This window comes from Ursus americanus, chromosome 18 (assembly GCF_024610735.1).
Source record: "Ursus americanus isolate L20-20 chromosome 18, mUrsAme1.1.p, whole genome shotgun sequence".
Lineage (NCBI taxonomy): Eukaryota > Metazoa > Chordata > Mammalia > Carnivora > Ursidae > Ursus > Ursus americanus.
In genome coordinates this window covers 49540299-49554135 of record NC_142144.1, presented here as the reverse complement: position 1 = coordinate 49554135, position 13837 = coordinate 49540299, and the positions used below count along the sequence as shown (strand labels likewise).

The window sequence follows — 13837 nt, the reverse complement described above, 5'->3', positions numbered from 1 at the left end:
TGCCTAGTAGATATCCTTTTTTTTTTTTTTTTTCTGGCTCACTTACCATCCCAGTATCCTAGAAGACTATTTGATGCTTACTCTCTTGTCAGCTTCTAACACTTTGTTTCCCCTTCTCACTTCAGTTGTTGGATAACTGTTACGAATTTGTTAAATTAATGTTGTTAAGTGGAACACAGGGTGCTGGATGGTGAGCCATGGTTCAACAACAGATCACAAGAGAAATTGAAATAGAGGTTTATTATTCACAGGTGCTGGAGTAAGTACCCAGCATACCTCGAGGGGCCACGTGGGAAGTCAAGGACCTGGGGCACATGCTTTTCTGAGAGTTCATGGATGGAGTGCTTTGGGGTTTCCGGGCTAAAGTGGGATTGGTCAAACCAAAAGAACCAGGTTTTAGTCAGCTCTATGGGGCAGGGGTCTTATGTAAGTGACATTTAAGGGAAAGGTATTAGGAGGCAGGGGACACTATTGATCACAAGGGTTGTTGGGGAAGTCCTGTAAAGAACTTAAATTTACTTGTGACTCTGCATGCTGCTATCTGGGGCACTTGCATGAGCTAGCTTCATTTAAGGTCACTTCAGGCTGCTTGGCCAAACCCAAGTGGATGCCAAGGCAGCAATCATGGAGTAGCTTTAGCTAAACTCTTGACAATCCCCTTGCTTCCTATACCACTGAGTAAATAGAAGCTTTTATAAGAGAGCTTTTACTTCTTCCCATAACCACATCTACCAAAATATCTGAATCTGTACCCATATTTTCTCTCCTTATTTCTTTGGAAGAACTGTTCATGCTGTCATCTGATCCCAAACAAACTGTGTACTCAAGGACCTAAGGATGTCACTTTGCAGTTCTCCCTTCTCTCTCTCACATCATCAATATCACTCACTGTCTTGGAATATTCCTGTCAACATACTCACTTGCAATTTTATCTTCAAATCTTTTGAGAAAGATATCTTTTGATTTGACATTTCCCTTGAAGTACTTTTCCGTTTCTCTGCTCCTTTTTACAGCAAAATTCCTCTGAAAAGTAGTCTTTACTATCTCTATTTTTTTCTTTCTCTCTTGATCTCACTCCAATTAGATTTGTATATCCACCATTCTCCTAAAACAGCTCTTGTCAAAATCACCAGTGACTTCAGTACTGCTACATCCCAGTAGTTTCAGTCTTTATCTTCTTTAGCATGTTTGCAGCATTTGCCAAGGTTGATTCCTTTCTTCTAGAAATACTTGTTCAATTAGCTTTCTGTCTTGATTCTGCTTTTGCATGACTCTTTTTCTTTCATAGTGTCATTGGCTGTTTTTCCTCATCTTACTAATTTATAAATGTGGAGTACTTCAGGACCCAATTCTCAGATTTTTTTTTTATCCAAAATCACTCCTTAGGCGATCTCACCTACCCTTTGATCTTAGATATATTTGGATGATACCTAAAGTTTTATCTTCAGCCTTGACTTCTTGACCAATTCCAGACTTGTTTATCCAACCATGTCTTGGATGTTGATAAGACGTCTCAAATCTAGCAGGTCCAAATCCCAAAATCTAATGTCCCTCACTCTCCTCATCTGGATCTCAGATATTGTCTACTCCATCCTTCCAGTTATTCAGACAAAAGCCTAGGAAATATTCTTGACTTCTCTTTTTATTTTATATCTCTTATCTACTGCATCAAAAAATCCTGTTAGCTCCACCTACAAAATATCAAGAATTTTATCACTTTCTCAGTTATCGCCAATATGACCTATCTTATCCAAATCATCTTTAGTTCTCGCCCGAGGTATTTTAGTTGCCTCTTAACTGTTGTCTCTGCTTCCAGTTTTGATTTCTAGAGTCATACACATACTCTAGATGTGTATGATACTCACGAAATATTAATTCGTATTACTTCTCTACTCAAAACTATTCTCTGTCCTCCCATTTTACTGAGAGTCAGATCCAATATATGGCTTAAAAGGCCATATATTACTTTATTTCCAGTGACCATTCTGTCCTTAGCCACTGTTCTCCCCTCTATGGACGTTACTATTTTACTGTTCTTTGGGTACATCAATTGTGCTCTTGCCTCAGTGTCTTTGCATTTGCTACTGGTCTTTTTTTTTTTTTTCCTCTGGAAATTTTGTGCTTGCCACTAAGTTGTCCCCCTCACCCCATCTTGAATTAGGTTTTATATTAGTAGCTTGGGGCTCTTAGCCAACAGTGACACAGAGAATTTGTTATATTTAGTACCTGAGCTGTGGAGTGTTTTGGCTCAGCGCCTGATTGGGATGCTGTCTATAAACTTTTGCCTGTCTAAACTTTCATATAATCCTTAGCTCCAGGAGGGTGGGGAGAGATTTTTTCCAGACTCCTTTCAGGAGCTGGGAGTCCCACCCTAGTCTCTGGTTTCAAACTATGAGTGTAGCTATCCTTCTGCATATTGAGCAGGATACTTTTTCCCAATTATCCCCAGGCACCAAGCTCTTTTTCACCTTCGCCTTCATTGAGACCTGGATAGTATACAAGACCTTCATCGTTGTTTATAGCATTGTATTTCTGTTTAGTTTGTAATCCTTAGATTTGGCTGTGTCTCCTTAATTTTTTTCTTTCATGTTTTTCTATTAATATTATAAACTGAGAGAAGAGGGAAGAGCCTTAAAGTGTGAACTTACTATGCTAACTTACTGGAAGTCTAATTTAAGTTTTTAAAATGTAGCAGTATACCATCTGAATTTATTTCTTGCAACCAGTGATGTGCTTTTCTGATTGGTGTCTCTTCATTCTGATAATTGCTTTGTGCCTTCTATGGCCCTTTCCTTCATTTCACTTTTTCCCAATTGAGGGTTTTCTTCTTCCTTACCTGTCTACTTTGGATTCATTAGTGATTTAGGTATAGATTTCTGCTTACCTATTTTTAAAGTTTTTAAAAAATAGAAATAAATGTCCAATAAATTTCTATCCTATTTTTAAAAATGTTGGTTATTATGAAATCTCTAGCTATCGTTTGAGTCTTTTACTTCAAAAGTGATATTTTAGTCTTAATTTAATCATGTGTATAAAATGTTTATGTTAAGAACATGTCATATTTATTATTTTAAATTGATGATATAGTGGTTATTGCTATATTAAATATGTTTTAAGTATTTTTTTTGTCATGCATCTAAATCTGGAAACTAAACTATTGTTTTGGTATGAAGTTGTCTTGGTTGTCAGTAGTTTTTAAGTAAGTTGTTGTCACTTGCCATATGGTTTCTGATTAATTCTGAAAGGGCTGTCAACCCCAGATAATTTAATTTTCTATATTTTTTAAAGTGATACTCATTTTCAGGATGTGAAAATTTAAGGGGTTAGCTACCAATTTTGACTAATAAACGCTATATTTTTCTTTCTAGAGAAAAACAGAAATCTGAAGCTAAAGACAGAAAAGTTTTAGAAATTCTGCAAGTCAAGGATGCTAAAATACAAGAATTGGAACAGGTTGGTGTTGTACCAGAAAATACTAAAAATTAATATTTTATTTCAGGTAGTAGATCTTTATTTTTAAATTTTTTTTGCAATAATGTTCATTAAGAATATCAGGGTCATTATATCAAATCGTTACTATTTTGAAACTACTGTAGTCACATTATTCTTCACTAGTGTACTTCGCTTATAGCAAAGATGTTGTTTTCTGAATTAGTAGGCTATGTCATTTATACTTTAAAACTCAAGATAGTGTTATGGTTTTATAGTAGTATCTAGCAATTATTCATTGTTTTATTGAGTTTTACCTTTTATTATTAGCAGTTACCATTTTATTACTAGTAGTATCATTGAAACTTACAAATTTTTAGATGGTTTCATTTATAGAAAAGATTAACAAATAACTGGGATGATTTTATTTGATCTCTTGAAAATGTGTACTTTCGATTCATACAATCTCATGTTCTGCATATAATCAGTAAATTATACAATTACATATATAACAAGACTATATGTGATTATATAATCAGTATATTATCACTGCAAAAATCCATGTGATCAGCACTTCCCAGAACTATTTTAAAGTATAAACATCTCAAAAATGAAGGAGAAAGAAATTTATTGTAAGAATGACCTATATTGTGCTAAAATATTTAAGTTCATTTTGCACCCAGTTGCTCATTGTGTGCTGAATTGCCTGTAATTTTTCTGGGGTGATTGGAAGCTCTGTTTGGAGACTTTGCTCTTTGACTTCTGACTCTATTTTCCTTCCTAGCCAATTACAGTTTTGGGAGAACTTTGATCTAAGTTTGATTATTGTTAAAAGTTGTTTTATTAAAGGACTTCAGGTGGAAGTTAACTTAGAAAAGATTCAATTATTATTATGTTCTCTACATCCATATAATGTCTTTCTAAAATGGAATATAGACTCCTATATGACATTTAAATTAGAAGTTTATACATTCTCCCATGTTGTGTTTTCCTTCTAGGAAATATCATAATTGATACTATGATGATAAAATTTTAGAAATAACATTTTAGTCAGTTTGCTATGAGAAAAAGAAAGCAGTTATATTTGCTACCTGAATATCAAAAAATAGCAAAATGAATCCTAAGATGGATAAATACTGTTCTGTACCTACTATATTAATTAAGCTAGGCTAAGCTGCCTAATAGATACAACCTTGTGACTTAAAAGTGGCAAATGCCATTTGTATTCGTACTTCATTGAGAAAAACTAGCCTCAAGATTCAGGAGGTTTGGGAAAATGTATATCCAGGCTGAGCAATCTATCTTCAGGTACCACTCTATTGATGGAGGAGAATGGATTTTGCCACTCTTTGATATTCTTTGGTTTTAAGTTTACAGTGCTTTAGGGAATGCTCAGATTACCAGATCTAGATGGCTAACTATAGCATACCATTTTTTAAAATGTTAGCTCTTAAAATGACAATATATTTCCACTTTTCTTTGCTAAATTCTTTTTCTACTTCCTCTTCCTTGGGTAGATAGTATTCAATTATTTACCTTTTTGAGCAGAATCACTTAGCTCATGAATAAAATACTAAATTTCCTTAAGAGAAATTATTTGTTTTTTAGAGGCCCTAATTTCTTAGACTAAATCATGTATATTTTTGTTCAATGATGGTTATAACTTTCCACAAGGTATAATATATTAAATGTATATACTATCCTGTGATGGTACTAGGGAAAATTTCGAGTTGTAATTCTAGCCTTTAATGATTTTTAAATCCCTTTGAGGAGTAGGGTGGGGATAAAAGTAAGGTGCAAGTAACCATATTCTCCTACATGATATTACAGATTGTGAGAGGATGGGGAACCTCGTATAGCAATTCACCTTTGCATCCCTGACATCCAGTATTTACCGTATTGTGTGGCATATAACAGATTCCCAGTGAATATTGTTGAATGAGTATTATTATTATTATTATTATTATTATTATTATTATTATTTTATTGAAGTATGATTGGCATACAATAGCCTGTTAGTTTTGGGTATACATCATAGTGATTTAATATTTGTATACATTATGAAATGGTCCCCACAAGAAGTCTAGTTACATCTGTCATCATACAAAAATATTGTAATATTTAAGACTTTTTCCTATGCTGCACATAACATCCCCATGAATTGTTTATTTTATAACTGGAAGTTTGTACCTCTTAATTCCCTTCACCTATTTCACCCACATTCCACTTCCCTACATTTTGGCAACCACCAGTGTGTTCTCTGTATATGTGAAACTGTTTCTGTTTTTTTGTTTGTTCCTTTGTTTTTTTAGCTTCCATATATAAATGAAATGATACAGTGTTTGTCCTTTTCTGTATGACCTATTTCATTTAGCATAATACCCTCTAGGTCAATCAATGTCACAAATGGCAAGATCTCATTCTTTTCTAACACTGAGTAATATTCCACTCTACATACACCACATCTTCTTTATCCATTTATCTCGCCATGGATGCTTTTTGGTTGCTTTAATATCTTCGCTATTTTATATAATGGTACAATAAACATAGTGGTTCATGTATCTTTTCAAACTAGTGTTTTCATTTTTGGGGGGCAAATATCCAGTAGTGAAATTACTGGATCATGTGGTATTTCTATGTTTAACTTTTTGAGGAACCTCCATACTATTTTCCACAGTGGCTGCCCGAAGTTACATTCCCAACAGTACATGAGTGTTCTGTTTTCTTCACTTCCTTACCAACACTTGTTATTTTTTGTCTTGTTGATACTAGCCATAATGACAGGTGAAAGGTGATATCTCATTGTGGTTTTGATTTGGATTTCCCTGATGATCAGTGATGTTGAGCATCTTTTCATGTGTCTTGTGGCCATCTTTATGCCTTCTTTGGAAAATTGTTTCTTTGTGTCTTCTACCCATTTTTAATTGGATTATTTGTTTTGGGGGGTTGTGTTGGATAAGTCCTTTATATATTTTGAATACTAACCATCTATCAGATATGCCATTTGCAGATATCTTCTCCCATTCAGTAGGTTACCTTTAGTTTTGTTGATGGTTTCCTTTGCGTGCGGAAGCTTTTTATTTTGATGTAGTCCCAACAGTTTATTTTTGCTTTTGTTTCCCTTGCCTCAGGAGACATATCTAGAAAAATGTTGCTGTGGCTGATGTCAGAGAAATGACTGTCTATGTTGTGTTCTAGGATTTTTATGGTTTCAGGTCTCACATTTAAGTCCTTAAACCATTTTGAGATTATTTTTGTGTAGAATGTAAGAAAGTGTTCCAGTTTCATTCTTTTGCATGTAACTGGCCAGTTTTCCCAACACCCATTTGTTGAAGAGACTTTTTCTCATCATATATTCTTATCTCCTTTATCAAAGATTAATTGACGATATAATTGTGGGATTATTTCTGGGCTTTCTTTTCTGTTCCTCTGATGTATGTGCTTATTTTTGGGTCAGTACCTTACTGTTTTGATTACTACTGTAATATAACTTGAAGTCTGGAATTGTGATGCCTCCAGTTTTGTTTTTCTTTTTCAGGATTGCTGTGGCTCTTTAGGGTCTTTTTGTGGTTCCATACAAATTTTAGGGTTGTTTTTCTAGTTCTGTGAAAAATGCTGTTGGTGTTTTGATAAGGAGTTCATTAAATTTATAGATTACTTTGGGTAGTATAGACATTTTAACAATAATCCGTGAGCATGAAATGTCTTTCCATTTCTTTGTGTTGTCTTTCATCAACGTTTTATAGTTTTCAGAGTATGAGTCTTTCACTTTTTTGGCTAAGTTTATTCCTTGGTATCTTATTATTTTTTTGGTGCAGTTATAAATGGAATTATTTTCTTAATTTCTCTTCCTGCTTCTTCATTATTAGTATATAGAAATGCAGTGGATTTCAGTATATTGATTTTGTATCCTGCAACCTCACTGAATTCATTCATCAGTTCTCATAGTTTTGTATGTGTGCGTGTGCGTGTGGAGTCTTTTGGATTTTCTGTATATAGTATCATGTCATCCGCAAATAGTGAAAGTTTTACCTCTTCCTTACCAAGTTGGATTCCTTTTATTTCATTTTGTTGTCTGATTGCTATGACTAGGACTTCCAGTACTATACTGAATAAAAGTGGTGAGAGTGGACATACTACATCCTTTTCTTGTTTCTAATCTTGGGGAATGGTCTTGGTTTTTCACCACGGAGTATGATGTTAGCTGTGAATTTTCATATATGGCCTTTATTACGTTGAGGTATGTTTGCCCTAAACCTACTTGTTGAGGGTTTTTATTCTGAATGGATGTTGTACTTTGTCAAATGCTTTTTCTGCATCTAATGAAATGATCATATGGTTTGATCCTTTCCTTTGTTGATGTGTTGTATCAAGTTCATTGATTTGAACTACCCTTACATCACAGGAATAAATTTCACTTGACCATGGTGAATATTTTTTAATGTATTGTTGTATTCAATTTGCTAATATTTTGTTGAGGATTTTTGTATCTATGTTCATCAGAGATCGTGGTTTGTAGCTCTCTTCTTTGTAGTGTATATTTGGTTTTGGTATCATGGTAATCCCATTCTCCTACAATGAATTTGGAACCTTTCCTTTTCTATTTTTTCGAGTAGTTTGAGAAGAATAAATATTAACTCTTCTTTAAATGTTTGGTAGAATTTACCTGTGAAGCTGTCAGGTCCTGGACTTTGTTTGTTGGGAGTTTTCTGATTCATTTTCCTTGTTGCTAATTGATCTATTTTCTGTTTTTCCTAATTCAGTTTTGGTAGGTTATATGTTTCTAGGAATTTATCCATTTCTTCTAGGTTTTCCAATTTGTTGGCATATAATTCTTCATGGTATTCTCTTAAAATCCGTTGTATTACTGTGGTGGCAGTTGCTATTCCTCTTCTTTCATTTATGATACTGTTAGTCCTCTCTCTTTAAAAAAAATTTTTTTTTGATGAGTCTGGCTAAAAATTTGTCAATTTTGTTGATCTTTTTAAAAAACTAGCTCCTGGTTTCATTGATCTGTTTTATTATGATTATGATTATTATTTTAGTTTCTCTTTCATATATTTCTGTTCTAATCTTTATTATTTCCTTCCTTCTACTGGTTTCGGGTTTGGTTTGTTCTTCTTTTTCATTTCTATAGATTTAAGATTAGGTTGTGTATTTGAGATTTTTCTCGCTTCTTGAAGGAGGCCTGTATTCCTATAAACTTCCTTCTTAGAACTGCTTTTGCTCCATCCCAAAGATTTTGGACTGTTGTATTTTCATTTTCATTTATCTCTTTGTATTTTCTTTATTTCCTTTTTGATTTCTTGGTTGACCCATTCATTGTTTAGTAGCATGTTACTTAACTTTCCTGTATTTATGTTCTTTACAGATTTTTTTCCTTGGTGTTGTTTTCTGGTTTCATAGCATTGCGGATGGAAAAGATGCATGCTATCTATAACTTCGATTTTTTGAATTTTTTGAGACTTGTTTTGTGGCCTAAAATGTGCACTTAAAAAGAATGCGTATTCTCCTATTTTAGGATGGAATGTTCTGAGTATATCTGTTAGATCCACCTAGTTGATTTTCTGTATGGATGTTCTATCCATCACTATAAGTGGGTGTTAAAAGTCCCCTACTATTATTGTATTACTATTGATTACTTCCTTTATGTGTGTTATTTTTAGCTGCTTATGTGTTTCGGTGCTCCCATGCTGGGTGCATAAATATTTATAATTGTTATAACTTCTTGTTGGATTGTGCCCTTTGATTATATAGTGTCCTTCTTTGTCTCTTGTTACCATCTTTGTTTTAAAGTCTATTTTGTAATATAAGTATTGCTACCCAACCTTCTTTTCAATTCCGTTTATGTGATACATGTTTTTCCATCCATTTACTTTGAATCTGCATGTGTCTTCAGGTCTGAAATGAGTCTCCTGTTGGCAACATATGAATGGGTCTTGTTTTTTTATCCGGTCCATCACCCTATGTCTTTTGATTGGAATATTTAGTTAATTTATAATCAAAGTAATTATTGATAGGTATGTACTTATTGCCATTTTGTTGCTCATTTTATGGTTATTTTTGTAGTTCTTTTCTATTCCTTTCTTCTCTTGGTCTCTTCTCTCATGGCTTCCTGGCTTTCTTTAGTGATACACTTGGATTTCTTTCTCTTTATTATTTTTCACATCTGTTCTGGTGTTTTATTTGTGGTTACCATTGGGTTTGTATATAACATCTTATGCATACAACATTTTATATTACATTGATTGCCCACTTACGTTTGAACCCATTCTTTTCTTCTCTCCCCTGCCACCTTTTCGGTATGTGGTGTCTTACTTTACATCCTTTTATTTTGTGAATTCCTTGACTGAATTTTACAGATATACAAATTTTTATTTCTTTTGTGCTTTCTGCTTTTCTTACTCCTACTAATGGCCTTTTCTTTCCATTCAAAGAGTTCCTTTAACATTTCTTGTAGGCTGGTTTAGTGGTGATGTATTCTTTTAACTTTCTTTGTCTGGGAAACTCTTTATCTCTCCTCCTGAATGATAGCCTTTCTGGACAGAGTATTCTTGGCTGCAGGTTTTTTCCTTTCAGTACCTTGAATATATCATGGCACTGTTTTCTGGCCTGCAAAGTTTCTGTTAAAATCAGCCAGTAGCCTTATGGGGTTTCCCTTGTATGTAACTGTTTTCTTTTCCCTTGCTGCTCTTAAAATTCTCTCCTTATCACTGCTTTTTGCCATTTTAATTATTATCTGTCGTGGTATGGACCTCCTTGGGTTGATTTTGTTGGGGGCTCTCTATGCCTTGGGAATTTCAATTTCTCTTTCCTTCCCCAGATTTGGGGATTTTTTAGCTATTATTTCTTCAAATAAATTTTCTGTCCCCTTTTTTCTCTCTTCTTCTGGGATTCCTATAATGGGAATGTTATTATACTTGATGGAGTTGTTGAATTCCCTATATCTATTTTCATTTTGTATTATTATTTTTTACTCTTTCCTGTTCAGCTTCATTGCTCTCCATTACTCTTTCCTCCAGGTCTCTGATTTGTTCTTTTTCTCTCATCTGTTTATTCCATGTAGTGTATTTTAAATTTCAGTTATTTTTATTATTTTTATTTTTTTAGAGATAGAGCATGTCAGTGGTGGGGGAAGGGCAGAGGGAAAGGCAGAATCCTAAGCAGACCTCCCCACTGAGCACAGAGCCTGATGTAGGGCTTGAACTCATGACCCTGAGATCATGACCTGAGCCGAAATCAAGAGTTGGACATTTGACTGAGCCACTCAGATGCCCCTTAATTTCAGTTTGAGTTCTTCATCTCTGTTTGGTTCTTTTTTATATGTTTTCTCACTCTTTCCTAAGGACCTCACTGAGGTCCTCCACTCTTTTTTTAAGTCCGGTGAGTATCTTTATGAACTTTACTTTAAATTCCCTCAGTCATATTACTTCTCTCCATTTCATTTAGCTCTCTTGCTGTGATTTTGTCCTGTTCTTGCTTCTGGGACATACTTCTCTGTCTTCTCACTTTGTCTAACTCTCTGTGTCTGTTTCTTTGTGGTAGGAAAGTCAGCTATGTCTCCTGGTTTTGAAAGTAGTGACCTTATGAAGAGGAGGTCCTATAGTGTCCTGCAGTGCAATGTCCCCTATTCACCAGAACCTGGCTCTTCAGGGGGTCTCCTATGTGTGTCGTGCCCCCTACCCTTGTGGCTGAACTGCTTTTGCCTTTCAGTCCAGTTGTTTGCAGTGGTTCTCTTTGCCTATTGTTTGCAGGGTTTGGTCCTTCCGTTGTTACTGGGCCAGTCTGGGGCCGCCTTGGGCTTGAGTTGAGTCAGACCAGACATTTGCCAGAGATGTAGTAGCACTGAACTGAAGGGTGCTTTCCCTATATTGTCCCCTGAGACGCTTTTGTTGCTGGGCAGAGCCTGTGGTCAGACCAGATATCTGCCCCAACCCACTGCTGGCTCCCCAGCTGGACTGGTGTGCATGGTTATCTTCCCCTCTCCTTGGAGCAGCAGTCACTTTGGAGTGGTGCTGGCACCTGTTCAGTCTGCTAGCACACTGCCAGGCTTGTGGCACTGCTTATGATGGGCTCTGACTAAGGGTATATTGGAGGGGTCAGTCAGCAGGAGAACGAGGGTAGGGGAGCACATTGTTAGCAAGGCTTGCACAGGTCTGCTGTGGGAGGGGACCTGGAGCTGCCTTAGAAAACTGCTGCAGGGGTAGAGTGGTTGGATCCATAGGAAAATGTGAGGGCAGGGCACACAGTGCTGGCAAGATCCAAAACTGTCCACTGGGGGAGGGACCTACAGCCGCCCAAAACTCCTGCCATGGTTGGAGGGTGTGGATCCACGGAAGTACAAGGGTGGGAGTGTGGGGAGGAAAGCAAGGTATGCTGATAGCCAGCTAGGTGGAGTATTGGGGCTGTGTTGGTTTTCGCAGGGTTCTTTCTCTGGGCTGGTGGGTGAAGAGGGAAATGGTACCCACTTAGCTCCTGGAGAAGTATCCCAAAGATCTCTGTCCCTCCAGCACAGACTCTGAGATTAGCAAGGAAATCTTCTTCCTCTATACCTGAGGCATTTTTCAAATTGCTGCTTCTATGCTGTATCTCTACAGGGCTCTTTGTGATGCTATCTCTTTAAGCGTAGGGACTCAGTTTCCTCTTGCTCTCCAGGTTCTCCCAGAGCCAAGCTGGCTGACTTTCAAAGTTCTAGGTGTTAAGCCCCACTGATTGTAAGAACTTGCAAAATTATGCCCCTCTGGTTTTCAAGGTTAAACGTTATGGGGATTTTTGTGTGTGTTTGCGTATGCATGCATTTTCATGTTGATAGTTGGGATATTTAGAGTCTATATCATTTCTTTGAGTGATTAAGTTATTACTTTATATAGTATATTTAATAGTATACGTCTTGCTTCTAACATATTCTGAAAAATGTATATAATATCTCTCAACTGTGCACTTTAAAAAGGTAAGAAAATTAGTGTATTTTGATTTATTCAGTAGCCTTTGTTTTTCCTGCATTTTAAAGTGAACCTATGGAGAGTAATTGGAGAACTTAATTTCTAATTCTTAGCATTTTTTGGTTGTATTTTTTGTACTGTCAAGATTTATAATGCCTATGTTCCATAACCACCTTCTCCATTATTTTTAGTGTAAATTCTGTGGGAAAATAGATTACATTAGTTTGGTTTTTCTGTTGCTGTATAATAAATTATCATAAACTAGTGCATTAAAACAATACAGTTATTAAGTTGCTGTGGGTCAGGAGCCTGGGCATAACTGGGATCTCATATGGTTGTAATCAAGGTTTCAGTTGGATTGTGCTCTCACATGGAGGCTTGGTTTAGGAAAAATCTGCTTCTAAGCTCATTCAGGTTGTTGATGGTATCCATGCTCTTGCAATTTAAGACTGAAGTCCAAAATGGGACCAAAATCTGTTAGGCCTCTTCAGAGAAGGAGAAGTAATAGATGTGCATACATATGTCTGTTTATCTATCTATCTGGAGAAGGAAATTGATTTTAAGGCATTGGCTCCCCAGTTGTGGGCTCACAAGTCTGAATTGTGCAAGGCTGGCCGGCAAGGTGGAGACCCAGGGAAGAGTTACTGTTGCAACTCAATCAAAAGGCAGTCTGGAGGCACAGTTCCTTCTTCCTCAGAGGACTGTAGCCCTTTCTCTTATGGTCTTCAGTTGATTGGATGAGGCCCAGTCACATTATGGAGAGGTAGTCTTCTTTACTCAAAGTCCACTGATTTAAATGTTAATCACATCTGAAAAGTATGTTCACAGTAACATCTAGACTGGTGTTTCATCAAAAACTATCAAAAACTGGATACTGTGGGTACTGTGGCATAGCCAAGTTGACACTTAAAAGTGACTAAATGGGTAAAAAGTTCTGAGGTGAATAGGCCTTTAGTGTGAGGTTTTATGTTTATCTGTCTAGGGCTTAGGCCGTGTTTACCGTTGGCTGTAGCTGTATGTGTCAGAGGCTAAACTTTGTTTTATTGTTCTTTTTTATTTGGGTTTCTGTAGAAGTTTCTTAAATATCATCTGAGACACACAGTTCTTTCCATTGTGTTCCCTGGTTGTTACACAAAAGCCCTACTGATGTGGTGAGGTGTCGGGGGAGGGGAAGTATTCTAGAGTCCCATAATTAGGTCTCAGTCTTTTAGAGAGCTTGTGTCCCTACACTGTGACCTTCATAAGTGCTTCTCAATTATTTCCTCCTCGGATTATTAGGAAGGCTAGATAAAGGGTGCTGGAGTTAGTTATTTCCCTTCTGCCAAGTTGGTTAGGCTCTGACAAAACTTCCCTAAGATTGGGCTTTTTTGGACCTTTTAACTCTCAAAACTTCTCCACTTTGATCTTCCAGCAATCTGTTAATTGCAGATTAGATTTTCCTACCTGGGTAGTGGTTCCCATGGAGT

The 13837-nt window shown here is 36.1% G+C and overlaps 1 protein-coding gene across 5 annotated transcripts in view; it reads left to right on the top strand.

Annotated features, from left to right (window-relative positions):
• Window positions 1-13837, top strand: part of CNTLN (centlein) — a 286705-nt gene that overhangs the window by 69026 nt on the left and 203842 nt on the right. For all 5 annotated transcript variants that reach the window (XR_015727497.1, XM_087869621.1, XM_045780217.2 and 2 more), the window contains exon 3: window positions 3369-3453. Coding sequence is in view for 4 of the 5 variants with exons in the window: in XM_087869621.1 (XP_087725747.1) it covers window positions 3369-3453 (85 nt within the window). In the remaining variant the exon portion in view is untranslated. The remainder of the gene's footprint in view (window positions 1-3368; window positions 3454-13837) is intronic.